This window comes from Chanos chanos, chromosome 4 (assembly GCF_902362185.1).
Source record: "Chanos chanos chromosome 4, fChaCha1.1, whole genome shotgun sequence".
In the NCBI taxonomy this organism is placed as follows: Eukaryota; Metazoa; Chordata; class Actinopteri; order Gonorynchiformes; family Chanidae; genus Chanos; species Chanos chanos.
In genome coordinates this window covers 16401133-16428094 of record NC_044498.1, presented here as the reverse complement: position 1 = coordinate 16428094, position 26962 = coordinate 16401133, and the positions used below count along the sequence as shown (strand labels likewise).

Genomic DNA, 26962 nt, shown 5'->3' with positions numbered 1-26962 from the left:
AATTACTAACACATCCTCTTCTAGGCTCTAAGCTTTCATAAGAGACGCAGGATTGTCATGCTGATTTCACTGAAATATTTTATTGTTTTACACTCACCCTTCCTTTATTATTGAGGTCTGTCTTCACTTAAAACTTCAATTCACACTCATGACACTGGCTACATTATCAGAATTTTTATTCAGGTTACCATGCTTTTAATCTGACACTTTCAAAGAATGAACCGCAGGTATAATCGACAAAAATGATCAATCAGCTCTTGGTCAAAGCAGATCGGCTCTGCCCACACTATTGCTGTAGCGTCATGGCCACAGGAACGTCATGTGATAACACCGTCTCTTCCGGAAACAGGGTGCTGCCAATGGGCCGGGTCACTGCTGGAAATTCTGAATTGTGAATTTGTATTTGACAGACTGTTTGCATGGATCGGCACGGCGATTAAGAGGGAAACGTCTAAAACAGAGCAGTTACGCATATATTGGATCACATTTAAGGTACGTTTGTGGAAGTGATCCCAGTGCTCAGTAAACTATTCAGTGGCCTTTGCCGAGGAGTAACGTCTGCTAGCTAAGCTAGCTTGCTAGGTTTACAACTTTAAGTATAGCGCTGGATAGCAAAGTTCTTTTGCTTGCTCTGGAATGTCTTTTGTAAAATGGATATTGAAGGACTTGGTCACAGTCAGCTGGTCGCTCAGTAACAGCATCAAACTACTGCAAATGGTGCATTGTTGTTGTCTGTTGTAGTCTGGTGGCTAGTTAGGTGATCTATTTAACACGATAAAGCACTTACAATTGAAGGTCTGGCAGATACTATCCGTTTAGTCAGAGGCATAATGTTGCAAGACATATACAGAAACATGAACTGAATGATCTTATTAATTATTAATAACCATATAAGCGCAGACAAATGTAAACCTTTGTCAGCCGCCCTCACATCATACGAGACTTCCGATGATCTTTGCGGCTTTGCAGTGCCTTGTACAATTCAGATGAGATACGCTTTGTGTTGAAGTGTCATTGTGTTTTTGTTTAACTCTGATGTTCTCTGTTTTTTTTATTTTTCTTTTAATATTTGAAGTTGGCAAAATGACTGCCATCAAGCATGCTCTGCAGCGAGACATTTTCACTCCAAATGATGAGCGTCTGCTCAGTATTGTCAACGTCTGTAAGGCAGGGAAGAAGAAGAAGAACTGCTTCCTCTGTGCCACAGGTGAGGGGTTGCATTTGTGGTACTAAAGTGTTTCTTGTATGGATAAATATAGATGTTATTTTCTTTCTGCCTCCGCGTGTTGTCTATAGTTTCTGTGGAAAGATGTGGCATGTTCATACTGAAATTTTGTGTGTGTGTTACAACTGTTGAGAACATTTTACGTTCAAACCTACCACTGTAGATGACAAATCGTCCCTGTATTCTAGCAGACAGTAACCCTATAAGTGTGCACTCATGTGAATGTCTTCTGTTTTCTCATCTCCAGTGACCACTGAGCGACCTGTTCAGGTAAAAGTGGTGAAAGTGAAGAAGTCAGACAAAGGGGATTTTTACAAGCGCCAGATGGCCTGGGAACTCAGAGACCTTACTGAGGTGGATGCTAAAGATGCAAATAAGGTTAGAGGTCATACTATAAAAGGTCACAAAATGACCCCAGTTTTCAGTCTGTATAGTGAATTTGAACGTACTTTTTTTTTTTTTAATTTTTTCATTCTTTTTCATTTTTTTATCCTCAAGTACCAAACTTACTCCATCTAATTTGCCCTTCATTCTTGTAGGAGAATCCAGAGTTTGACTTACATTTTGAGAAGGTATATCGCTGGGTTGCAAGCAGCACAGCTGAGAAGAATGCCTTCATTTCCTGTATCTGGAAGCTCAATCAGCGCTACCTAAGGAAGAAGGTGGAGTTTGTCAATGTCAGCTCCCAACTGCTGGAAGGTACAAAATATTTATCATGCCCACTACTGCATCCACAGGCATGGCTTTAAAGAGCATGTGCTGCTCCTGGTCTTGGCTCTCTTCTACTGCACTGGAATTTGGGGGTGAGGCAGGGTGGGAGGGGGTATGGGGTAATACTCGTGTATTAGAAATGATCTTGAACACTTAGACATGTAGAAATATAGCTTTGCACTTATAGAGCGTATACCTTCAAAATGCAAATGGACTGTAGACTCTTAATAACTGCTAGCGGTACCTCTGCAAGTTTTCCCCTGGTGGCTTATGGTTTTAATATCTGTGTGGCTTTCTAACACTTAATCTCTGTTCTGTACCTTTCTCTCTAAATCTCTCATTGGCCAGAGCTCCCTAAAGCTGAAGGTTGGTACTGTAATTCTGATTCCTTTCCTCTCTTTCAGTTCACTTCCTCCATTTCCCCCTTTTCTGTTTTCTAATTCCTGAATTACAGTGTGTGGGATTATGTTCATATGATTAAAACATTTGGCAGTGGAATCTTTTAAAACCATGTCACATCTCGTTCAAGTGCGCAGGGAAAGAGAGTGTGTGTGTGTGTGTGTGTGTGTATTTTTAGGTTCTGGACCAAAGTACATGTGTCTCAAGGTCCATACGTGTGAACTGTGCATATGTGATGTCTGTGAGGTGCATGCATTGTTTTCAGGTATTACATGCATCTCATCTCATGTCTTTCATCCTCAGAGTCAGTGCCCAGCGGTGAGAGTCAGAGTGTTGCCGGGGGCGACGAGGATGCTCTGGACGACTACCAGGAGCTGAACGCTCGCGAGGAGCAGGATATCGAAAGCATGATGGAAGTGTGTGAATACGCCATCTCCAACGCTGAAGCCTTCGCTGAAAAACTTTCCCGTGAGCTGCAGGTCCTCGATGGGGTGAGTAAACGCAAAGGGCCAAAGGAAACCCATCATTATAACGTCAGCCACTTAGAAATATTTTATCAATACCGTTATAGACATAATTCTGAAATCGTTTCATCTCCCTGTCTCAGGCAAACATCCAGTCGATCATGGCGTCAGAAAAGCAGGTGAATATCCTGATGCAGTTGCTGGATGAGGCACTGGCTGAGGTGGATACCATAGAGGGAAAGCTGTGTAGCTATGAGGAGATGCTTCAGAGCGTTAAGGAACAGATGGACCAGATCTCCCAGAGCAACCGTCTCATTCAGATCAGCAACACCAACAACGGCAAATTACTGGACGAGATCCAGTTTCTGGTGGTGAGTGGGACAAGAAACATTTGAAACGATGATGTTGTTACATTTTAGTCTGGTTTTGTGGTGGTTTAGAAAAAGTGAATAAAATAACTAGCAATACACTAGCACAGCATTTCTCAAACTATGGGCTGCGGACTGGCGCCGGTCCGTGTTGAGGAACCGGCTGGTCCGCTGAGCCCGGCCGCTGCACCAGTCAAATTATGCTCAGTGCTTCCAAGATGCTTAAAATGATATGTCTGTACTCTCTGACCGTAGAATTACATGGACCTGTCTAAAGGACACATCAGAGCCCTGCAGGAGGGAGACCTTACCTCCCCTAAAGGCATTGAGGCTTGTATTAATGCAGCTGAAGCTCTGCTACAGTGCATGAATGTAGCTCTCAGACCAGGTGGGTGGGAGTGTTCCATGTATTAAAAGTGTTTGTGCGTGCATGTATGTAAAAGCAAAAAAGAGAAAAAGAAAGAAGTGTTAGAAACTTAGACCTGTGCGTGGGTGAATGTACACAGTATCCCAAAGCCGGTGGACAAGGGTTGCATAAATCATGGGTTTAAAGGACTACCCTAGAGACAAAGAAAATGATCATTAATTCTAATAAACCTAGTATTTGACTCTCATGAAGCAACTTTTTCTTCACTCTGCTCTTTGCCGTAGGACATGACAAACTGTTGGCAGTGAGACAACAGCAGAATTTGTTTGCTGAGCTGAGAGACATGTTTGCACGACGTCTGACTAACCATCTCAACAACGTATTTGTCCACCAGGTAACAGGTTACATTCACATGCATATTGATCAGGTATGATGAAGGTTTGCGCTCATAATTTTGGTTAGTTTAGGTCATTCCCACATTCACCTTAAGTGCTTTATATTTAACAACTATTGGCAGATTACCACAAAGCAGGTGAGAAACTGAAAACCAGCAGTGAGTGGGTAACACACAGCTAACGTATTGTGGTTTTATCATGCTGACAGCTTATTTCTGCTAGTGTTCTGAATCTCCCTTGAGCAAAGGTAGTGATTATTTCACCATGGCATAGTTGTGTCCTTTAGATCTTGATTTTGTTTGAGGTTAGTACTACTGGTTTCTCTTATCTTCTTTCTTATTCGGCTGTTTTCCTGATCTTTCTTTCCCTTTCCGCACCTGTTTTGACTGGCTGCTTGTCAGCTCTCTGTGTCACCACACTCCGCTCTGTTCTCTGTTTCACTGTCAGTTCAACCACTTCAGTCACTTCAAAATGACCATCCCTCAATTCTATAGGTCGTCCTGTCTGTCACTCCCTGTGAGTACTCCCTATCAGCACCCCTATTTTGATCAGCCCACTCTAACCAAACCAATGACTTCACTTCATCCTTCTCACAGCCACATCTGTGTTCATCAAATGCCCTTTTTTGGTGTAGGAACCCCTGAAAGGCATGGCTAACATTGATAATGACATGTAATCTTCGTTCATCTGAGAATTCACCAATGGCCCTTTAACTCACATCCACCATTGCTTATCCTTCAGATAATCAACATGTGCCCCCCCCCCCCCCCCTGACTTTTGGATGAGGGTTGGGGTGGGGGGAGGTACAGGGGTGCTTTGCTGCACTCTTTTGCTCCGTGTTTGAAAACAACAGCATTTTCTGTGCCTTGGCTGTGCTGTACTGGATTTTTACATGTTCCTGGATGCAGTGATGAAGAAAACTGCCTGACTGCTGCTTGGCCTGTGTTTTTTTTTGGCATGCTCTGTGCTTTTGAGACTCTTTCTTAACTGCTCCGTACGTGCTCTGAGTAGGAGACAGAGGAGAAAAAATAAACGTAATAATCAGGAGGCGCGACCTTGCTGACCTTTTCGACCTGAATGAGTCAGAAGATTTCAGCATGTCAGTCTAGATGGCAGAGACTTCAAGTCTGAGAAAACAGAGGGTTGACTGCTTGTAAATAATAACCGCACTATTTATGAGCAGCTCCTGGGAAAAGGATCGTGTCTGACTGCCTGTGTTTGTGAGATTTTTTGGGGGTTGAAATGATAACTTTCATTACCGGCATCCCTCAGTTCAACTCTGATTCATGCTTGAACTCCAGCTCGTATGAATGTGAGAGTAACAGCATATCCTTCCTTTATGAAGTTACTGATGATGTTGATGAGGGTCAGAGGACTGGATGTGTCATGAGTGGAGAATTTGCAAACAAAGAAAGTAACTTTATGAAATGCTAGTCCTACTTTTTGGTGATATGCTGTTTTTTTTTAGGCCTCCGTATACATGCATGCCAGGTGTGTGCGTCCGTGTGTGTGTGTGTGTGCGTCCGTGTGTGTGTGTGTGTGTGTGTGTGCGTGTGTGTGTGTGCGTGTTTGACTGATGCTCTGATTCTCTGTGCTCTCTCAGGGTCATGATCAGAGCTCCACTCTGGCTCAGCACACAGCAGAGCTGACCCTGCCCAAACACAGCCCACTGCACAGAGACCTGCTCCGCTACGCCAAGCTCATGGAGTGGCTCAAAAACACGCAGAGAGAAAAGTACGAGGGTCTCTCAAGGGTGAGTGTTCTTTTGTTTGTTTTGGTTTTTTTTAAGCTGTCAACAACATCATCGTTAGTATCATCACTTACACTGTTATCCTCATTAAAACATCCATCACCACTGTAATCACAAGCATCTCTACAATATGAACACCTCCATGTTCTACATGATATAAATACAATTACGTTACAATTTTTAACAGTCGTGAAAACTGTCTGCAGAGTGACCTTAAATGCAGCCCAGATACCCCCGTGATCATTAGACTCACCATCATTATACTGCATAAGGGCCGTCCTTATCGCCATTCTCCTTATTAACAACCACATTAACCAACACTGTCATTAGAGTCATCACAGTAATCATCAAACTGTCCTCTCAGTTACCACCATACACCACCCCAAGTCCATCATCACCCTTACCATTATTCTCCTCATTAAGGCGAGGTATTACCACATTCTCCGATGATTTTTAATGACTCTGTTTTACTCTTTTCTTTATCAGACCTATGTGGATTACATGGCAAGATTATATGAAAGAGAAATTAAAGATTTCTTTGAGATGGCAAAAATCAAAATGGCAGGCACTACCAAGGAGGGGAAAGGAAAGTTCGGTAAGACCTCTAAAGGCTGTGCACTGGTATTGGTTTTGTCGTTACGTGAATGAAAGTGGAAGTGAATATTGTCTTTTCGGTTTGCGTCTGGCTTTTAAATAGATATTCTCAGTGCGTTGTCTATGCTTGTGTCAGATTTATGATAGCGTATGTGTTATGTATGAGTTTGGTTTTTTTTGGTGTAACATTAATGCTAGTCTTTGTGTGCTCTAAAGTGAACTGTGAGAACATTGCTTGTGTCCAGTGATGGCCTGATGTCTGTCTCATGTTTATTGTCTGTATTGTTGTCTGTAACATCACCTGCTGCCACCCAGTGGTGAGGCCCTGACATGTGCTGCACCGCTCTGTATGCTTCATTTGTGCAACACTCACCCACATCTGTGTCAGGCTCATTTTTTAACACTCTCACTGTATTTTAAACTCAAAATACCTGGAATTATTGCTTTTATCTACACATTTAATGAATATATTTTAGATATATAGAAAAAATAGGAATATGGAAATACACCACAAGCCATGTTATGCTAATACTTCACTATTCAGAGTAACTCTCAAGGCTGGAATATTACTCACTCTTTAGTTTTATCTCTAAGGGTCTTAGTGCCAGAGTATTATTCCTGTTAGTGATTTTTTATGTCAAACAAATTTCTGTCTCTCTGTCTCCCTCTGCTGGTGAGCTATGGAATGGCAGGAGGGAGGTCTGCTTCCTGTGTTTAGTATTTCACTCAAAGCTTGAAAACAAAATCACAGGCATTTTGTTTTCATTTAAAAACTGAGCCCAAACTCTGTGACTGCAGTGCATGTCAGTGATCTTTGACCCATAACTGCTAACATGCCACCTCCACACAAACACACACACACACACACACCTCTCTCATGCTGCATGTTGTGAGCCTAACCAGTCTCTGTCTCTGATGCCTGCCTTTCTAACCGGCTGCCAGCAACGCTTCCACGGAAAGAGAGTGCTCTCAAACAAGAGACGGAAAGTAAGTACTCCTACCACACGCAACTCACTGTTTATCCCTCAGTCCCTCACTCCAAACTAAACCTCTCACCACTCACTGCAAGGGTCTCGTTTGACCCTGCCCAGACCCCCGAAACAATTCTCTTTCGAATCTCTTTTTAAAAGTTACTTTTTCTATCTACTCTCCTATTCTCTGTAAATTAACGACTGTGAGCGCAGAATTTCAAAGCACACACAGACATGTGTATCTATAGGAAAATGTAGTGGGACCTATCGGGATTATACAGCACACTGCATAGCGTGGATGTAACCAAAAGTCTGCTTTACTCAGGTAGTGTGAGGACTTCCATATAAAGGTTGTACCCAGAAGCTGGTTTTAACCAAACACTAAAGAAAAAAAAAATCCATGAAAAGGCCTGCCCTTAATTTCAGCAACAACAATCTTCTTCCGACATGACTATGCTCACACCAGGCGTGCCTATCACATGTGTCGCTCATGTTTCATTCTCTCAGAGATCATGTGACCAGCTCCTCATGATCAGTCTGACCCGTGTCAATCTTCCCTCACAAACGTCCTGCTACATAGGAGCCGCCTGACGGATGTCCGTACGGACATTTGATCAGGCTCCGCTTAAGACTGTCATACTTTTGTTTTTGTTTTTTTGTTTGTTTGTTGTTGTTTTTTTTTAATCCAGTGAAATGTTATTGATAAAGTTTGCTTGTTGTGAGGTCTTGTCAGTTAGCTAATTCGCTTATTTAATATTATGTGTTTACTTTGGTTACATAGGGACAAAAATAAACCGCAGTGACCTAGTGCGACACTGGAAAATAAATCTCTCGACGCCAGTCTGAGTCGATTGCGTACGATAATAGATTTTGATAGGGGATGGATGGATCATTTCACAGTTTGCAGTTTATCTTGCCTTTTGCGTTAATGTGCAGTGGGTCGTTCATATGTGACTGGAGCGATTATCTGAGTGTTCTCCATAATGCCTCAGGTCTGCACGGCAGCTCAGGAAAGCTGACTGGCTCCACCTCCAGCCTGAATAAGCTGGCCGTGGGCGGGTCCAGCAGCAGACGCTCCCAGTCCTCCTCCTTGCTGGACATGGGCAACATGTCTGCCTCCGACCTGGACGTGGCAGACCGGACCAAGTTTGACAAGGTGACTAGGCACAGGTGTTTGTATTTTCGAGCAGGTTTCTAGTCCTTTTGTGTGTCTCCGATGTGCTGGAGGTACCTGGTGTGTGTTTGACCTGTTTTTTTGTGTTTGTAGATCTTTGAGCAGGTCCTCAGCGAGTTGGAGCCTTCGTGTTTGGCAGAACAAGACTTCATCATCAAGTTTTTCAAACTTCAACAAAATCCCACCCCAGCACAGGTTTGTGTGTGTACATTCGCATAGTCTGAAGTTGTATGTGTGCGTACAGTTGTATGAGAAGCAGCTCTGTTATAATGAGTTATATTTAAACTGAATTGACTTCAGTTGGATCAGATTATTGTGGAAAAACGTGCAATGAAATAATGCAACAATGCCCCGCTTCTCTTTATATTTTTAGAGACGTTGTTCTTTTGTAAGTTGACGTTAATTGAGATGTGTCAGCTTGCCTGGTAAGTGGTAAAACATTTCTCTCTTCAGGGAGAGGGGGAAGATTCAGATGGACCTGTTAAAACCAGACCCTCGACCAATGAGCACAGACACTCCATATCATCAGAGTGAGTGACAACTCATCTTTTCCTAATAGAAATTTTGCCTGTATTTCTGTTCCTCTCTGACTGATTGCTTTACACTTCCTTATTTCTCTCCATACCCCCTTCTTTACTTTTTTATTTCTCTCTCCTTCAGGAAGGACATGGTTCGACTGATGATGAATAAAATCTTCCAGAGTATTGAGACAGAGCTGAACAGCCTCATCGCTCTGGGAGACAAGATTGACAGTTTTCACTCTCTGTACATGCTGGTGAAGATGAGTCACCATGTGTGGACAGCCGAGAATGTGGACCCGGCCTCCTACCTTAGCACCACTCTAGGAAACGTGCTGGTTACAGTCAAGAGAAACTTTGATAAGTGCATTGTAAGCATTACATATCCATGTCCCTGAGGTTCCCATGAAATAATGATTTCTAATGCCGATAGTTAGGCAGTTAAGTCGTACAAGTTGTACAAAAAAGAAAGAAAGCCTGGTTGATAAAGTCTTTCTATATGGATAAAGCAGAACACCATATTTTTATGTGAGTTGCAAAGAGATTCATTCATGATGGAGACTGTACATGTGCCTTAGCTTATGGTCTGTGCCTTCATGTCTTCTGAAGTCTGGTCAGATCAAGCAGATGGAGGAGGTGAAGATTTCGAAGAAGAGTAAGGTGGGTATCCTGCCCTTTGTCACTGGCTTTGAGGAGTTCGCGGAGCTGGCAGAGACCATATTCCGGAATGCGGAACGGCGAGGAGACCTGGACAAGGCCTACGTTAAGCTCATCAGAGCAGTCTTCATGAACGGTGAGACTTCTGGGATTTGTAGTCCTTTACAGTATCAATAACGATCTGTTGCCGCTAGCCTGCTTTTATGTACACCACACATACTGAATGTGTTGATTTTTGATATATAGGTCTCAGTGGTGTTCAGGTTGAGAATAACAGGATACATAGATGTCTGTTTCAGAACAGTTAGTCTGTTAAATATTTCATCTCTCTCTATTTTCACTGTTCTGTAAAAATTCCACATTGCATATCAGTCATGCATTAATTAAGAATTTTGCTGATTGGAATTCAGCATCTGTCACATATCCACAAAAAAACATCACACCTTCCCATCAGATCCTTTACGTGTGGAAGTATGTGTGGTCTCTGACTTTTCGCTGTGTTTATGTTTCTCCATGTGTGGGGAACAGTGGAGAAAGTGGCCAGTGAGAGTCAGAAGACACCGCGGGACGTTGTGATGATGGAGAACTTTCACCACATCTTCTCCACTCTGTCACGTCTCAAGATCTCGTGCCTGGAGGCCGAGCGCCGTGAGGCCAAACACAAATACACTGATCATTTACAGGCCTATGTCATCAACTCCCTGGGCCAGCCACTGGAGAAACTCAACGTAAGAGACAAAACAGGGGACTTTAAGCATAGTCCAGCTCCCTTTTAACTCTTCTGCTCAGTCTAGTTGATACACAGTCCTAAGTGGATTGACTTTGGGACAGACTGTAAAAAACAGAAAGTGATGAATGAGGAAGGCTGTCATTTTTGATGAGGTTGTGGAGAGAAGATCGATAATGGAGTTACAATGCAAGGTCAACCTCAGAGTTAAGTGTGGTCGCATGTGTAAGTTCTTGTTTGTCTTTGTGTGATGCAGCACTTCTTTGAGGGGGTGGAAGCTCGCGTGGCCCAGGGTGTACGAGAAGAGGAGGTGAGTTACCAGCTGGCGTTCAACAAACAAGAGCTACGCAAAGTCATCAAAGAGTATCCAGGCAAGGAGGTGAAGAAAGGCTTGGACAACTTGTACAAGAAAGTGGACAAGCATTTGTGTGAAGAGGAAAGTCTGCTACAGGTGAGAGAGAGGAAGAAACGGCAGCCTTTAAAATATTTAATGGTCTTAAAACTATTGTTAATACTTCATGGTCCGTTTCATGGATCCGTAATTGTTTCCCATGTGTTGATTAAAATTGCAGAACACCATCTTAGATGTGGGTAGGATTTCATATTTATGGTGTCCGGTCTGAGCGTTGATTGACATAAGACTGACAAATTAGATTGGCCTCAGTATTTTAATATCTTAATTCCCTCCAATAGGTGGTTTGGCACTCCATGCAGGATGAGTTCATCCGACAGTACAAACACTTTGAGGGTCTGATTGGTCGCTGCTACCCAGGCTCTGGGATCACCATGGACTTCACTATCCAGGACATACTGGAGTATTTCTCCAGCATAGCCCAGTCCCACTAAAACCAAACACATGTGTGTTCACAGATAAACTCTACAGTGACAGTCACTACACAGTCACAGTTGCACAGACCAGTTAGAGACAGTGAGAGCTGAAAAGCTTTAATAAAAAGCTCTTTACTACATTCATTATCATGACATTATTAAACCCATATAGCTACAGACAACCAAACTAAACTCCACTCTTGGGCAGTATGACTCAATGTTACGCGCAATTAAATGAATGAACCACAAAGGGAAAGAGCAAGTCAGAGATTGAGAATGTCTGTGCCTAACCCCGTTTGCACAATGTCACATTGTTACTGATTGTCTTGGAATTTCACGTGGGTGGTTAAATCTCTGTGTATGTTTGTTATTCATTGTTTGTTTTTTTTCCTACTTTTTTGTCTCCTCAGATTGATATCTCTATTTATGTGCACAATCCTGCTGTGGGCACTTGTCTAATGTAACTGAATGCCAAATGTAAAATAAAATTAAGAACTGTTTTTGCTTTAACTGTCTTTCCTCTGTACCATATTTGAAACTAGCATCATCAACAAACTAGGTGGTACATCCAGAGTTTCAAAATATAGAAAGAAAAAAAACCGTTGCAAATAGACATATTTTGAAAAAGATTCTAAGTTAACTGATTTTTGTAACCCAGTTGACTTTGCGAAGAATAAACCTCAATAACTGTTAATGCTGAGACGATTAAACACGTTAGCAGTGCGCAAACGTCGAAAGACAGGATTCTGAAAAAAAAAAAAAAAAAATCTGATGCTAAGGAAACTGCTGTGGAGACTCTTCCAGGCCCTTGCGCCCATGTTAACGGATTCCAATGTTCCAATGGAACTCCGGCATCCTTATTTCCCCACCCCTGAGTGGGACAACTGTGTTCAGTAACTACATTTCCCACAATGCGCTAGTACAGTGAAAATGCGATGAAAAAACTGAAATTGCTGAGAAGTTGGTCAGGGGATAGAAGTAATGGGTAAGTGTTAACTTGCTGTCTCTGTTCGCATCTATACGCAAACAATTTACAGAGAAAACATTTAACAAAAGGCAAATATGCCGCCGCGTAAGCAAAATTATGCCTTAAAGACCGCCAACGCGGCGAGAAGCGGTTCAGTGATTAACTTCAGACCGCCAGTGAGTTCGATCTCACTGCGTCGGAACTCTGCCGTCCTTCCCTCGGTGCTCACTTTCGCAGTTATCGTGGCATCCGGAGGCCTGTTGCTCATGATAGAAAAGGGGATGTTGAATAGTATGGAGACTCCACCACCTCGAGCCAACGGAAAGAAACTAGACAACCAGGTCAGACATCTCGATCCAGCTGTGGACGTGGAATCACAGGTAATAAGTAAACCTCGGTGCGAATTTAAAGTTTACGCAACTTTAACTTCGATTCACGAGTTGTTTTTTTTTACCTTCTGAAACAGTAGCCTATGTTTTTAAAGAGCTACCGATTCTTGATTGATGCTGATAACTTACATCTCGCACATTCAGTCTCTCTTGCAAGCTGATCTTTGGAATGCGTGGCACATCAAAGCAAGGAATTTTCCCCATGTGCAGATGTTGTGACTTGCACATCTCCGGAATCTTTGTTATTTTTGTCAAAAGTGAACGTTCAAAGTTCTTTCCTCAAAGTGGTTAAGACACTTAAACTGGAACACTAACAGTGCAGGCTACTTAAAGTTGAATCTTTAATAACATGGGTTCTCAATGCATTGCAATTCCAAAATATTTGTATCCAGCATCAGTTGCCATATGCAGTATGTGTCAGCTGGTTATTTATTTTAGAGATTTTTTTCAGGATTTTAGACGTTTCAGAATAAACCATTAGTTTCATACCACAGATCCAACTGAAACACAACAAAAATGAAACAATGTTTCAGTATATGGACACTTCAAATTCCTCTTTTGAACTAATTATTGACACCGTCTAGCAACATTTTCTGACCAAAAAAAAAAAAAAAAGAAAATAATTGGCAAATTATTTGATCTGGAAAAAACATCATTGGAAGCCTGGTCACAGATTGCATTTGTAAATTTTGAAGTGCAGAGCACTTCATTGTGATTATTTACTGAGAATGTGTCAACTGTGGAATGTGCAGAGTAAACATTTTTTATGTGGATGGATATTTATGTGTGGCTTTATTTGCCATGAAGTTACTTCGTTTCAACACAAACATGTTTTCTGTATATGTTACAAACACTGGCTTCCATTTTAAACACTGAAAATATGTTTAAAAAGGAGCGTATGTCTGCGATTTCCCACAAAGAAAAAATAAATAAATTATAAATAAACTAGAGTAATTAAGGTTCATGAAAAAGCCTGTTGAACGAATTCCAGATATCGGAAAGGTCATTCGTTTCTCTGCTTCTCGGGACAACTTTCTTGAATAGTGTAATATTAAACTTAGAGACTTCTCTGATCTACCATGTACTTGACTTTTACATTAAAATCTGGTCTGACGTCGACCCTCAGACATCAAGGTTTGTCCACGCCAGGTGATAAAGATCCAACATAGCTTGGAGAGGTTTAACTTAGATGGGAGAAGATAACATATCCCCCTTTTCTCTCTAGTTCCTACAGGAGGTCCGTAACCGAACCATAAGGACTGTATGTGGACAGAAGAACATGCCACACAGCGTGTGGTCTCTGAGCCCCTTACAGCGAAAGACTTTACTCCAGCACATTTTGGTTAATGATGAGCATCGCTTTCTTTACTGCTACGTGCCCAAGGTCGCGTGCTCCAACTGGAAACGGGTGCTCAAAGTCCTGAGTGGTGCTCTAGCCAATGTAGACGTCAAGGTGAAAATGGATCACCGCGCCGATCTCGTCTTTCTCTCCGACTTCCCTCCAGAGGAGATTCGCTATCGTTTGCAGCACTACTTCAAATTCCTCTTCGTACGTGAGCCGATGGCCCGCCTGCTTTCGGCCTATCGCAACAAATTTGGTGAGATTGAAGCCTACCAACGCAAGTACGGCGTCGAGATTATACGGCGCTACCGGAAAGGTCATGCTAAGGATGTTGCCAGTGCAGGAGATGATGTGACCTTCACCGAGTTCGTGCGTTACCTGCTCGACGAGGATCCGGAGCGCATGAACGAACACTGGATGCCTATTTATAACTTATGTCAGCCCTGTGCCATAGGCTATGACTTCATTGGCTCGTACGAGCGCCTGGAGAGTGATGCAGCCTATGTTTTGGAACGTGTTGGTGCACCGCCGCACGTGCGTTTCCCTGAACGCCAAACTTGGTACAAGCCAGTAACCAAGGAGACATTGCATTATTACCTGTGCAGCGTGCCTCAGAAACTGCTCAGAGAACTTTTGCCCAAGTACATTCTAGACTTTTCTCTTTTCAGCTACCCACTTCCCAACACCACAGCTGAACACTGTAGACACTGACAGATTTTGTTTTATACTTAAGTTTAGTATTTTTGACTGTTACACTTCCTCTTGTGCATTTCACCCCCCCCCCCCTTTTCAGATACATTTTTTTTTAGTTCTGCAACTATTTTTGTACAGACTTTGGGATATATTTGAACACAGGAACTTGATGTCAGTGTATTGGAGAGTTATTTAAGAGGTAACCACTATTTAAACTGGAAGTACTGTATGTCCTTAGACAGAGCGTTCTACTAAACAATCAAGATTCACATCCTTTAGTGGACCAATAATTCAACACATTGTGCTGGGCACAAAACTGTGATTGCAATTTTTATATCAGTATAATATTAAAAGTCTAATGCAACATAAGGAGAACTTTTCATTTCTAATTGTATAATGTTAAAATTCTGAAGTTATATGTAGCGTACACCCTACCTTCTGAGATGATCTTGTCGGTGAGATGCTTTTACATTTTCTGTCTTGATACCTGTGTGGAGGCACAGTGTGTCTGCTGTGCTGAAGTTTACGGTGTCCAAGAGAATGATACCATTCATGAAGTTAAATCCACAAAAAAAACTTTGAATTGCTGTAATTTGGCTTCACTGCATAAATACAGGTACTGACATGTCCAAAGTTCTGCTTGGCTCAGATCATTCCTGTCTTTAAATGATTACTAACAGTCTAAAGAACTAACTGTCTAAGTCTGCAAGACTTGACACAAAACAGCTTTGGGTTATCTGCTCAATATAAACAAAGAGAAAACAAACAAACAAAAAACAGCTGTGTAACCATTGCTTAAAAACAAAATAAGAATACCAGATTCAGTGTATCTTCTCCTGTGGATCACTGGCACTATAGATGCACAGTTCTATACTATATTTCATTTGTTTTTATGTGTGCCCACACTGGCTCCAAAGCACAGTTTACTTTAAGAGGAAACAGGTGAAGTGTTTCAGAGGTCCAATGACAGCGCACAGCTGATGCTTGAGGGGTTCTTAATCAAACGATACAAAACTTGTGAGCTCAGCATTATGGTCACTTCAGTGATTACCATAGAGACTCCAGACAAACAAGTTCTGGTCTTATTACATGGGAGAGACTGTCTATATGGGTAGTCACTTTAGACATAAGCCAAATCATTGGTACAAAACAGGCAACACTTCTCAAGTCCAGTCTGGGGCAACAAATTTTCCTCTTTGAATCAAGACTGGAAACAAACCCTTGAATCAACACAAGTCACAGAGTAACACTGAACCCCTGAATGTAGCTACTGAAGTAGAGAGTTACATCTCCTCAGTGAATCTCATGGAAACCTAGAACATTAAAAATAAAGCTTTCACCACTTCTATGCCCAGGTATGTGTCTTTTGAAAAAGCAGTCAATTTACTGAAACTGGACACTTTTATTAACATTAATAAATTAATTATCCATGTAAACAAGTCAGTCATTGATGACACACTGACAAATCACAGAATGAAAAAACACATTTGACAACAAACTGGAAAAAGGTTAAGATCATTGCTTCATGGATATATCCACATTGCATGACAATATCTATTTATTTGGAGATGTATATAGCTTGCTTTCGTCCATAACAAATTCATTTCCTTCAAGTAATGCAAACCATAATTCAACTAAAATAATGTGCGTGAGTGATTGGCTTTGGTGTTAGAAGCAATGACATGATTTGACCTTTTCTATTCCAAAAAACTTCAAGTGAGGGCAGAAGACTCTTCTAAGAAGTACACCTAAGAAAAAAAAAATCAATTTGTCATTGATTAAGTAAAGCTCTCACAGAATGTAATGACAGGCAAATTAAATGCAAAATATATTTGCATCTTTACATTTTTCATTTGCACAGAAACAACCAGACATGTTGGATAAAATACATTTTTAGTACATGAAACATATGAAAAAGCATAAGTTTGGTTAATGCCTAACATCTTTTCCAAAGCATGTAATCACCACAAATGTCAGTGTTTCCATTACCTCTGAGCGCTGACTCTTCTCTAATCTTTAAAGCTCACACTTCTGTAGACAAAAAGACAGACAGGCATGCATAAACGTCTAGCGTTTTCTCACAGGTTTACAGTGGGGACAAGTGAGTGAAGTCACATGCTCCTGTCTCCTGCTAAAATACTGATTTAAATTACAGCATAAGAAAATACAAAACATTTATGGGTCTGTGCTTAAGGCACACATGAAGGTTTTAAGGACTCTCCAAACTAAAGGTACAGTATGTCTGAGAAAAGTGAAACTATTCCTCCCAGTTTGACTCTGCTTGTCTAAAGCACTCTCTGACTCTCAAACACTCTTAAACCCAACTTCACACATCACAGATAAACATAAAGGAGTAAAATATGTAAGCGGTTTGCAACAGTGAGGGAAAAAAAAAAAAAAAAAACGATGAAGAGATGATTATCAAATGTCTGCCACCACCAATCTCAGAATGCCCCTCAGGTCTAACTGAAGTGTGCCCAGGTTGCTTGTTTGACTGCACTGATGTGGAGCTCTCACTTGTCTGGTGACTTGTCAGCAGAACGTTCTGGTGTGCGGAGGATGGATCGCTCAGGTGAGAGAGGACGCGGGCTGTGGGAGGCACTGAGAGGGGAGGAGCTACGAAGAGAGGAGAAAGAAACGCCCTGTCTGCGCATCTCCTGAACCGCCCTCTCCCTGAGTAAGAGAGAGAAAGAGAGAAAGAGAGAGACAGCTGTAGGTCATTTACATAGCTTATGAGTTCTGATCTCAACATTGAAACAAGAAAGATCAGTCGGTAGAAATATGACGTGAAGCATTTGACAGTGTAAACTCAGCAGATTGCTAAATCAGCTGGTGTGCTGCTTACAGGAGTACTGTCAGCCTGGTCAACCGGAAATAACAGTACAACACAGACGCTCTAGACCTCTTATGCAATTAATGCCACGGGCAGTCAATGAACCCTCCAGTGAACAGCACCACTTTGGGGCCCACAAAGTTTTTTTCTTTTCTTTCACTGAGTGTATAGATCAGATTTGTCTCACCTTTCAAATCGCTCAGAGGTCAGTTGTCGTTTTAACACATCCATCTCTGTCTGGAGCTGAGAGACTTTTCCCCGCAGCTGAGAGACCTCTCGGGCATGACTGGCCCTGTTATACACAGCGTAACACAATACCACACGCCATTATCATCTATGATCACACTGCTCCTTCATTCAGGACCTTATGATTGAGAGCGGCACGTAATATGTAGTGTAATATACGTGATAGGCAAGTTTACAAAGTCTACAAACACAAATACTCAACTATCCAAATCAAACCAAAGGAAGGTACTGCTTTAAAGATCCTGCAGACAAACTCACAGCTTAAGTATTTGAGCTTAACTTCTGCTTTGCTTAAAATAACAACTTCATTATTCTTTTGAAACTGCAGTGACTAAAAGGTGGTTGTGTAATGGCACCTCCATATTGGGCAATGTATGTCAGAATGTCATTTTTGCCTAGTACAGAGATTCATGTCTCCTGTGTTTCATATGTAAGTAGTCATCAGCACATTACTGAGCTGATAAAGGATCTCTGATATGATGTAGGATGCTGAGTGTGACAGAAAAGATAAACTCACTGCAATGAAGCTATAAAATAGGTTTTGTTGTGAGATCTAATCTCAAACTATCTGATACGCATATGTTTTGTGCAGGTTTAGAGTGTTTGTTATGCATATATACATGCATAACACACACAATGTATGGAAATCATAACATATGAAACATGACTTAAATATGGGACTTGATCAGCTTTTCCCTTTTCTCTCTTACGTTTTGCTGTCTGCAAGGGCAAGTCGCTCTTTCAGGACTTTGAGTTCAGACTCTCTCTCGCTGGCACTTAGGTGTGTTTGGAACTCCTTCTGTCGATTGGTGGAGAGCAGCGTCTCCAGGTTACGCACTGTGAGTCTCTCACTGGCCAACTGCTTCTTCAGCAGCTCCATCTCTGAGCGCACATCCTCCAACTCACCAGTGACCTAATAACAGGCCCGTAAAATAAGGTCAGATCAACTGATGTGTTTACAGGCTGCGTTTATGGATACCTAGTGGGCTTTTTTATAAAATGATTTGGCTATCTGATTAAAGAATAGAATGTAAGACAGGAATACTTTAATCTGAGACATTTTGCTCTGTGCGGAGTACACCACAGGTCTAAGTCTGAAGAACACTTGTGCTTGTCTGTCTGTGTTTTTAGGGTTTCTCACCCTCTCCAGGTCCATGCTCTTGGCTGTCAGCTGCCGCGCTGTGAGCTCTTTGCCGGAGTCCAGTTTGACACAGAGCTCTCTGACGGAAGTCAGGTCGGCCAGCACGGCAGCTTTCTCCGCCCTGGCGTCCTGTAACTCCTCCTCCAGACGCGACACTGCCCGCGCCAGAGACGACGCCTGGGCCTCGTACGCCTGCAGGGCGCTCATGTGCTGAGAGAAGCAGTGAAAGAGGCTTAAGCATACACGAGGAGGATGACAGACGGCAGTTTAGAAACACGTTTTGGCCCTGTTCTCTCTTACGCAGGGTCAAAAGTTCTTTTAACCTTTGCTCTCCAGGGCCTTGACATTTCACTTAAGCGTCCATCTGCCTAAACCGTCTTAGAATCACTGGAAGAAAACTAACTTGTGGTGTTTAATCTGCTCCTTTCCATTTCTCTCTCTCACCTCCTGAATCTCTCTCTCCTGGTGACCCACTCTTTCGCGGAGGTGTCTGCGCTCCGTGTCAGAGGAGAGCAGCTCCAGTCTGATGGAGTTGTTGAGTCCCTCTACCTGCTGCAGTTTCAGCTCCCTTTCCTCGGCCTCAGAGTGGGCGGAGCGAAACCTCTCCAGCATCTCCCTGTTCTCCTGATCCTACAGAGACACAAGGCAGCACCAGCCTGCATCACAGCCGACACCTTCTTCAACTCCAGGTACAGCCACAGAGCAAGTTTTGAACATATTTTGGTTTTGCTTTAGCCGAAACCATACTAAAGAGAAAACAACTAGTCTACATATGTATGGAACGATTTTAAGAATGTTAACACTAGAACTGTCAGACTTTTCCCCCCTGAACTGCACAGAGTCTCAATGTCACAAAGACAAAGAAAACTGTCTAGTGCACTGGTGATTTTAGTTTAGCATGGTGTGTAGGGGCAGCCTTGTCTGTCATTACTATGACAGATGTTAATCCACCTGTAGTCGGCAATAGCAAAGGTCTTGAGTGTCAAAGTTAAAGTCAGACACTCCCTCAGACTCCAGTTTATTCGAACTCTACAGTATTTTCATCTGCCTTTGTGTAGCATTGTTAATGACTCTGCACCGTGACAATCACATCCACCTTAAGACAAACTATATGCCAATTTTATCTTTCCATGAAAAACAATCAGATTACCTACAATTCTTTATTCACATTCATGATGTAACGTGCACAATTTTATTCAAAATATTCATGAAACAAAAGAGGAGAGATATTGATTTGTGTATGTAGAGCATTAGGGTAAAGGATGCTTTGTGTGGAAAACCCTATTCCACTATCATTTTTGAATAGCTAAATTTTAACTTGACAGATTAGAGTTACACAGAAAGGACCAGTTGAACTAGAACGTCATATTAAACACATATGCACGGGTTTGTCGCTGTGTGTATGACAAAAGGTTAATGCAGAGTGCGCTTACCTTGGCACCCAACAGGTTCTCAATTCTGGCCACCTCTGAGATGTAGGAGTGAACTCTTAACTTCAGCTCATCCCTCTCACGTAAGGCCTCCTCCATCTCGGCATGCACCGCCTGCCCAGCACAGCACGGGTTAGGTTAGGTGTGTTTGCTTCCATATGCTTCTCATTGGTCATGGGTGTCTCTGAAGTATGGTCTGGCGAGTGGAAATGTGAATCTCCACATGGTTCTCAATAGTCTTGGTCACTGATGTCTAAATGATTGCATCTGTATTTGTGTGTGCATGCATGTGTGTGTGTGTGTGTGTACTCCTGTTGTTTATATACCTGGTTCTCTCTGGTCATGGTGGCCAGGTCATCCTGTAATCTGCGGTTTTCTCTCAGTGCGATCTCTCTGTCCCTGTTGACGGAGGAGAGCTCCCCCTGTGATGAGTCCAGCTGTCTGCGCAGACTGGCAATCTCTTGCTCACGGCTGTTCAGCGCCCCCTTCAGCTGACTACAGGTAATACACAAACAATCACACATCCATTCCAAGTTGACACAATCTACTTCCTCATTTCCAATGAAATACACATGTACAGGTCTGTTTGTATTTGAGCACAGATACATTTACATTTCTTATATCATTAAGATACACACGTTTACCATATACCACACATATACCAAACTTTCACACAAATTCCCTTACCTGAGAGATTTTTCAAGTTCTGTAATGTTGACCCTCACTTCTGAGAGGGTCTTCTCCTACAGAGAGAGACACACGAAGTCAGCCAAAAACTACCATAACGGTGTTTACGAGGAAACCAGTGACGGCACGCGTCAGGTTCAGATACAACCAGAATCACGCGTGTGATTTTAACTTTTGGTACGATTATTAGATAAGACACCTCTATGTGCTGGATGATATCGTCTTATTTGTGGTGGCCATGCCGTACCTTCTTGTGCAGTTCCTCTTGGAGCAGAACCACGCTCTCTGTCTTTTGATCTACTGCGTCTTGGAGAGCGTCTTTCTCCCGGTCCAGAGACGCCACCACCTTCTGCAGCACTGCCACCTCATCGCTCTGACTGGCACCCTGCCGACTGAGCTCTCCTGCACAAAACACACACACACACACATGCAAGTACATGAATACTAACACACACACACTGCCTCGGGTCACAGTGAAGACCGCTGCGTTTGTCTTACCAATTCGCTCCTCCAGTTTGTCTATCTGTTTGTGCGCAGCGTGTAATTCACTGGTCTTCACGGACAGTCTGTGCTGAACTTCAGAGAGAGAATGCTCCATCTGCTCCTGCAGAAGTCTGGGTAAACACAACACGCGCAGCAAATCACTGTATTTGTGAAGCGATTTCACTGACTAATGAAGTTACCAGTCACTAATTGGGTTGGTTTATCATCTCCTGCTGAGTGGGTTTCCCTCTGTCGATAAAAATCAGACAGAAAACACACAGGAGTACACACCTGAGTGCACTGCTCTCTGCCTTCTGCTGAGCGGTCTCCTCCGCGTTCTGGACCATTGCTGCAGATCGAACCTTCAGCTCCTCCTCTACAGCCACACGACTCTCCTTCAACACGGCCACCTGGACACGCAGGTCAGCCTTCTCCCTCTCCAACTGCACCATAGCACACACACGCGCACGTCCATGCACACGCACGCGCACACACACACACACACGCACACGCACACGCAAATGCAGGGTTAGCTCATTCTCCACATAACCCTCCCTTAACACTAACGTTTTAGCACTACTGCAGTCACCACTAAGACTGCTAATAGCAGAACACCAGAGGAATTCCTAGCAGTTTAGTTTTTGTGTGTGTTACTATACCATCTGAATGGTGTTCTCCAGGTCTAAGATCCTGATCTCCTCCTGTTCTCTGTCTGTCAGAGCTGAGGTCTGGGCCAACTGCAGAGGACAGAGTAGACTGATGCAGTTACAAACACTGAACACAGTATAAGTTGGCTGAGCATCACACATAAGAATATGCAGCTGGAGTAATGAGAGTAAAATGTTAGAGAGAGACAGAATTAGATTCTGTTTCCAAGACAATTCTTCTAATCTTTTCTGAACACTCTCTTCCTCTGAAAACACACACACCTTGAGTCTCTCTCTGAGAGCATCCCTCTCTGATGTTATTCTGTGCAGGTCAGCCTCTGCTTGTTCTCTCTCTTCCCTCAGCCTCTGCTGCAGGGCAGGAGAAGAGTCCAGCTCATCATGCATTCTCCTCAGTTCCTCCTGAGCCTACACACACACACACACACACACAGTGACATGTACACAGAACCATACAGGTCATCCCAAACAAAAAGTGACCAAAAATTCATGACATTCTGAAATTATAACACAGTATGTCAATGGAGCTCAAACAGGCTGGTCAGGTAAGATGACTTTCAACATTCAATAAACTTACACTCACACACACACACACACACACACACACACACACAGGCATTCAGGTTACAGAGAAACAAAGTCTGGACTACACATTCAGTAGGTTTATTATCCTCCAGAAAGGCTCTTTAAACCACATCTTAATTCTTAACCAGGACAACATTATGTATCCTTAATAACACAGTCTCTTACCTGTTGATACTGTGTATTTAGTTGGTCTCTCTCAGCAGTTAGGATTTTTACTCTGGTCTGGATGTCTTCCATGTGCCTCTCAAAGCCTGACAGAACAGCCTGTAGTTCATCTCTCTCTTTCACAGTGCGAGAGAGCTCAGAGTCCCCACTGTCTCCCTGTGCATGGGATTTCGGGTGTTAATTTACCAGAACTTACCTGTGTGTGCATAAGTGATGCACATGTTTGCGTGAGTGTACAGGTGTGTATGTGGTGTCTGAGTACATTCTGTCACACAGTCCCTTACCCTGCCATGCCAGGCAGTTCTGCCCCTCGGGCTCCGCCCCCTGGATGGGCTGACACTGGGGCTTCTGTCAGCTCCTCTCCTGGCCTTACGGTAACGCTCCGCCTCTTGTCTATAATAGTCACGTTCTTCCTCCAAACTCTTCACAAAGGCATCGAGACGTGATGGTGAAAGATCTTTCCCACATATTCCGTGTTGTACCCGCATGCGCTCCAACTCCAAAACCATCTCTTTATCTAGGACAACAACCACAACCACCAAATAATTAATTATCAACAACTACGACAACACTTTAAAACCCCATAATCTTCATATGTAAGCTCTCTTTTTTTCACAGCCATACTATACGAGGGTCACTGTGATTTCTGATTCAAGCACATTTCTGATTCTTACCAGCCTGAGTCATTTTCTCAATTTTGTCCTGAAGTCTGTTCTTTTCCTCCTCTAGGAAATTCATCAATCCCTCCATCTTTTCGTTCTGCTCCTTGACCTCGGCCAGCTGATCCCTAAGGCGGTCCTTCTCATGGTCTCCCTCAGCCACGGACTGAATCACCCAATCAAAAAACGCTTTAATATATGGACTGACTCGTAAAAACACTCAGTGAAACACACAGCGAAATACGCTAAAGCTCAGGGTAATGTCTTAAAATAGCCAATCAGAGGATTAAGGCTCTTGGATACATCTTCCTACAACCAATCCCAGGAAACAAAGGCTCAGCCAACTCAGAGTAGCTATACTTATACATTCAACAGACAATGTATATGGATCAAACTCTGTTTAAATCCCACTACAATCTCAAACTTAAACTCCACAAATATAGGGGTAATGTTCAGAATGTTCAATTAAATGACTGTCAGACATATATCAAATTTGGATGTAACATGTGCACACATTCCAAAAAATCCCACTGTTAAGGATCATCTTGGTGAACTCTTGAGATCAGCACTTTCTCATATTGTTTACCATGACATGATTTGGACAACAGAACACAGGTAAACAGCCGGGGTACATACCTGTCTCATTTGGCCGATGACATGCTCTAAGTCTTCTATCTCTCTGTGCTGCCTCTGAATCTCTTTCTGACAGGATAAAGAGAGTGGATTATGAACAAGGCAAGGGGTTGACATTTCCGATGAGCGTTACAACTATTATAATTTTTGATTGGTTTCATTTCTTCTTTCCCATTGTGGAAACAGCATGCATCACCTTCCAAGCACCACCTTCCAATCCACCTTTTCCCTAATGCCCTCCTCCCCACACTCTGTCCTCACCTTAGCCTCCTGTAGCTCCATATCAGCTGTCTCCAGGACCATCTCTTTGTCTCTCTCTAGCTGCTGAGCGAGTTGATCTATCTGGGTGAGTTCCTGACACAGTTCCTGGTTCCTGGCACTGAGGTCAGCCACTTCAGTAGAGGCGTTCTGCCTCTTCTGCTGCAGGCTCTCAACTTTCTGCTCCAATGATCTATTTGTCTCCTGCAGATATTCAATCTAAGAGAGCACAGTAAGAGAACTGTCACTGCTTGGGTCTACACAGTGATCCATCAAAGTAAGATTAGTCATAAATCCTCTAAAACCCTAAAGATTAATATGGAAAAGGCCGCAAAATAGAAAAAAAAATAAATCAGATGGTGGTGCTAATTTGGCCAGGAGGAAGGATGTATAAGTAGCATTTACAGAAGTATGTCATTAATGATTCATGAACATGAAAGACTATACAACAGTAAGCATTCACAGTATAACCTGTGATATAGCAGTCAGTACCTGTAGATTCAGATGAGCAATGAGTTTCTCATTACTGACGTTCTGAGCTTCCAAAGAAATTACATCATGAGGCCGGCCTCCATCGAGTGCTCGATTCAAACGCTCAATCTCTTTGTCTCTCTCCTCCACCTGCCAAGGCCAAAAAACAGCCAAACTGGTAAAACACATTCACACTGTGTCCTCTGGTGTGTGAATCATTTCTCATATGTAGAAGCAAAATCTACTGTGTTGCAGAATGTTCTAAACATAGGTCCAGAGCTCAACGTTAAGCAGAGCGTTTGATTTCTCTGTCAACTTTAATCAGGTTCCATTTACCTGTGTGTTGAGGTGACGGATTCCTCCATCGGCTCTATCCAAGTCTAGTTTCAATCGGGTAACTTCTTGTTGCAGCTCCTGAATCCTGTACCAAAACATGAAACAAGTTCAGTCACCACAGTCATCCGTCATGCAAAACAAACTTGTACAGGATTTTATTTGATCTGCTTGGAAAAACTGGCGATGGGGAATATTTTGGCAGTGTTTTGCCCACCTGTCATCAGCCACCTGCAGAAGGTCAGCAATGTACGGTTCATCGGGCTGGGGCACAGCTGGTGGGGCGGGGCCATGAGAGGGAGGAAGGAGCTCATCTATTTGCATCCTCTGTCGTCTGAATGGGATAGAGCGCTTCTTGCCGCCTGTCCAAATAAACCATCCAAATGCACACAAACATAGCTCTGTCTGAATCTATCCAATTAGAAAATTAATTTCCAAAAAAAGTGTTCATTATTTATACAAGAACAAATATACATTAAAACATCCGGAAGTATGTAAGATCTAAAGTGTGATCTGACCAGGTGAACTTTAGTTAGGAATTGGTCTAATAAAAGCAAGACAAATAACCAGTCACTATGAGTGTTATATGACTTCTGCACATATGAGAATACAAAGATTCTGTTCTGCCTGCCCTCACTGATCTGAGAGTAGATCCTTTAGAAATGATTGGGAAATGATCATTCCTAAAAGCCTGTTGTCTATTGACCTCTCACCTGGTGTCTGTACCACTGCTTGCATGTTCTTCTCCTGCAGCTGCTGGATGCGCTCAGACTTGGTTTTGCTCTCTTTCTCCAAGGCTCTGATCTTGTGCACATACTGATTGTTGAGGAACTTCAGGTCTGAGGTCTCATGGTCCAACTTCCTGATGTAAGCCTTCAGTTCTAACAGTAAGAGACTAATGTGGTATGTGTGACTGTTGGATGCCTTAAAACACAGTATATATATGACCCACCATACCTCTGCTAATACGATCCTTCTCCTCCCTGAGTTTCAGAAGCCCCAGATGCAGCTCATTGTTTTCTTTGACTAGTCTGGCATTTTCCGTCTTGTATGGTTCCAGGAGGGCATCAAGATTTCGACTTTCCTTCTCTGTCTTACCAGCAGAGAGCTTGGCATTACGGAGACTCTCTGTGGTATGAACAAGGTCACTAGAAAAAGTGAACAGGAGAAGTTTATGTTTCCCTTGTAATGAGACAAGCCAAACTGTCTTATAAAGGAACAAAAGTTATATTTGTAGGTTACAAAGGTGTGTATCCAACAGCCAAAACAAGGGCCTGAACAAAACGTTATTTTATTCCTATAACTGTATGACACACCAAAAACTTAATGGGCTGTGGTGCCAGTGAAAGGTATGAAGGTTTTCAAGAAGAGACTATAAATATAAATAGCGCTGTAGACTTCGTTTCGCCTATTTCATCTCTTGTGCTGTGATTTATCTGTGAACTATACAAATAAACAAACGACAATATTATAAACCACTTTTGTCAAAATACCGTTGGTGGCTATGACGAGTTACCTGAAGAGTTTCTCCACCAGTGGCAAGGTTTCAATCCCCAAAGGCTGTCTGTATCCCAACTGATCTAAACGTTTCCGTAGATTTATAAACTTCCTCTCTGCATTGGTGCTCATGGTCTTTCACCTCTGGATTTCAGTCCGTTAATGCGTTTAAAGGAGGCTGTCGCATCAGGTTACCGAGCTACGCCACACAAGCAGGTTTTTCTGTTTATACAGAGACATGAAAAACGTAGCATCGTACAACCTGAGAAAGAGCCTGACTTGCAGCAAGCAATCTTAGCTTACTTAGACCGCTGGATTGCAGTGACAGCTCTACGCT

General features: G+C 42.7%; 3 protein-coding genes across 4 annotated transcripts; 2 read left to right on the top strand and 1 right to left on the bottom strand.

The window, feature by feature from the left end:
* The first annotated feature begins 418 nt into the window (after positions 1–418).
* Positions 419–11543, top strand: exoc1 (exocyst complex component 1). 2 transcript variants are annotated; one of them, XM_030772500.1, is made up of 19 exons: positions 419–492; positions 1076–1207; positions 1473–1603; positions 1765–1924; positions 2639–2826; positions 2943–3170; positions 3423–3555; positions 3819–3928; positions 5533–5682; positions 6166–6274; positions 7216–7260; positions 8237–8400; positions 8512–8613; positions 8872–8948; positions 9079–9307; positions 9546–9729; positions 10122–10321; positions 10577–10771; positions 11014–11543. In XM_030772500.1, the coding sequence occupies exons 2-19, from the start codon at positions 1084–1086 to the stop codon at positions 11164–11166; spliced, it is 2682 nt and encodes an 893-aa protein (XP_030628360.1). In that variant the 5' UTR covers positions 419–492; positions 1076–1083; the 3' UTR covers positions 11167–11543. The 2 variants fall into 2 exon arrangements, with proteins under 2 accessions (XP_030628360.1, XP_030628361.1); XM_030772501.1 differs by lacking the exon at positions 7216–7260.
* Positions 11544–12210: 667 nt separating this feature from the next.
* chst14 (carbohydrate (N-acetylgalactosamine 4-0) sulfotransferase 14) lies at positions 12211–14557 on the top strand. Its single transcript, XM_030772916.1, has 2 exons — positions 12211–12495; positions 13730–14557. Exons 1-2 carry the CDS (start codon positions 12211–12213, stop codon positions 14555–14557), a joined length of 1113 nt encoding a protein of 370 aa, XP_030628776.1.
* Positions 14558–17052: 2495 nt separating this feature from the next.
* cep135 (centrosomal protein 135) lies at positions 17053–26757 on the bottom strand. Its single transcript, XM_030772770.1, has 24 exons — positions 26645–26757; positions 26086–26276; positions 25842–26009; positions 25346–25490; positions 25132–25216; positions 24817–24945; positions 24328–24543; positions 24070–24135; positions 23449–23599; positions 23059–23291; positions 22775–22930; positions 22289–22432; positions 22019–22096; positions 21651–21802; positions 21375–21490; positions 21124–21278; positions 20877–20932; positions 20516–20684; positions 20193–20303; positions 19204–19389; positions 18760–18969; positions 18329–18531; positions 17560–17664; positions 17053–17212 (listed from the first exon to the last, which is right to left on the bottom strand). Exons 1-24 carry the CDS (start codon positions 26755–26757, stop codon positions 17053–17055), a joined length of 3498 nt encoding a protein of 1165 aa, XP_030628630.1.
* Positions 26758–26962: the final 205 nt, after the last annotated feature.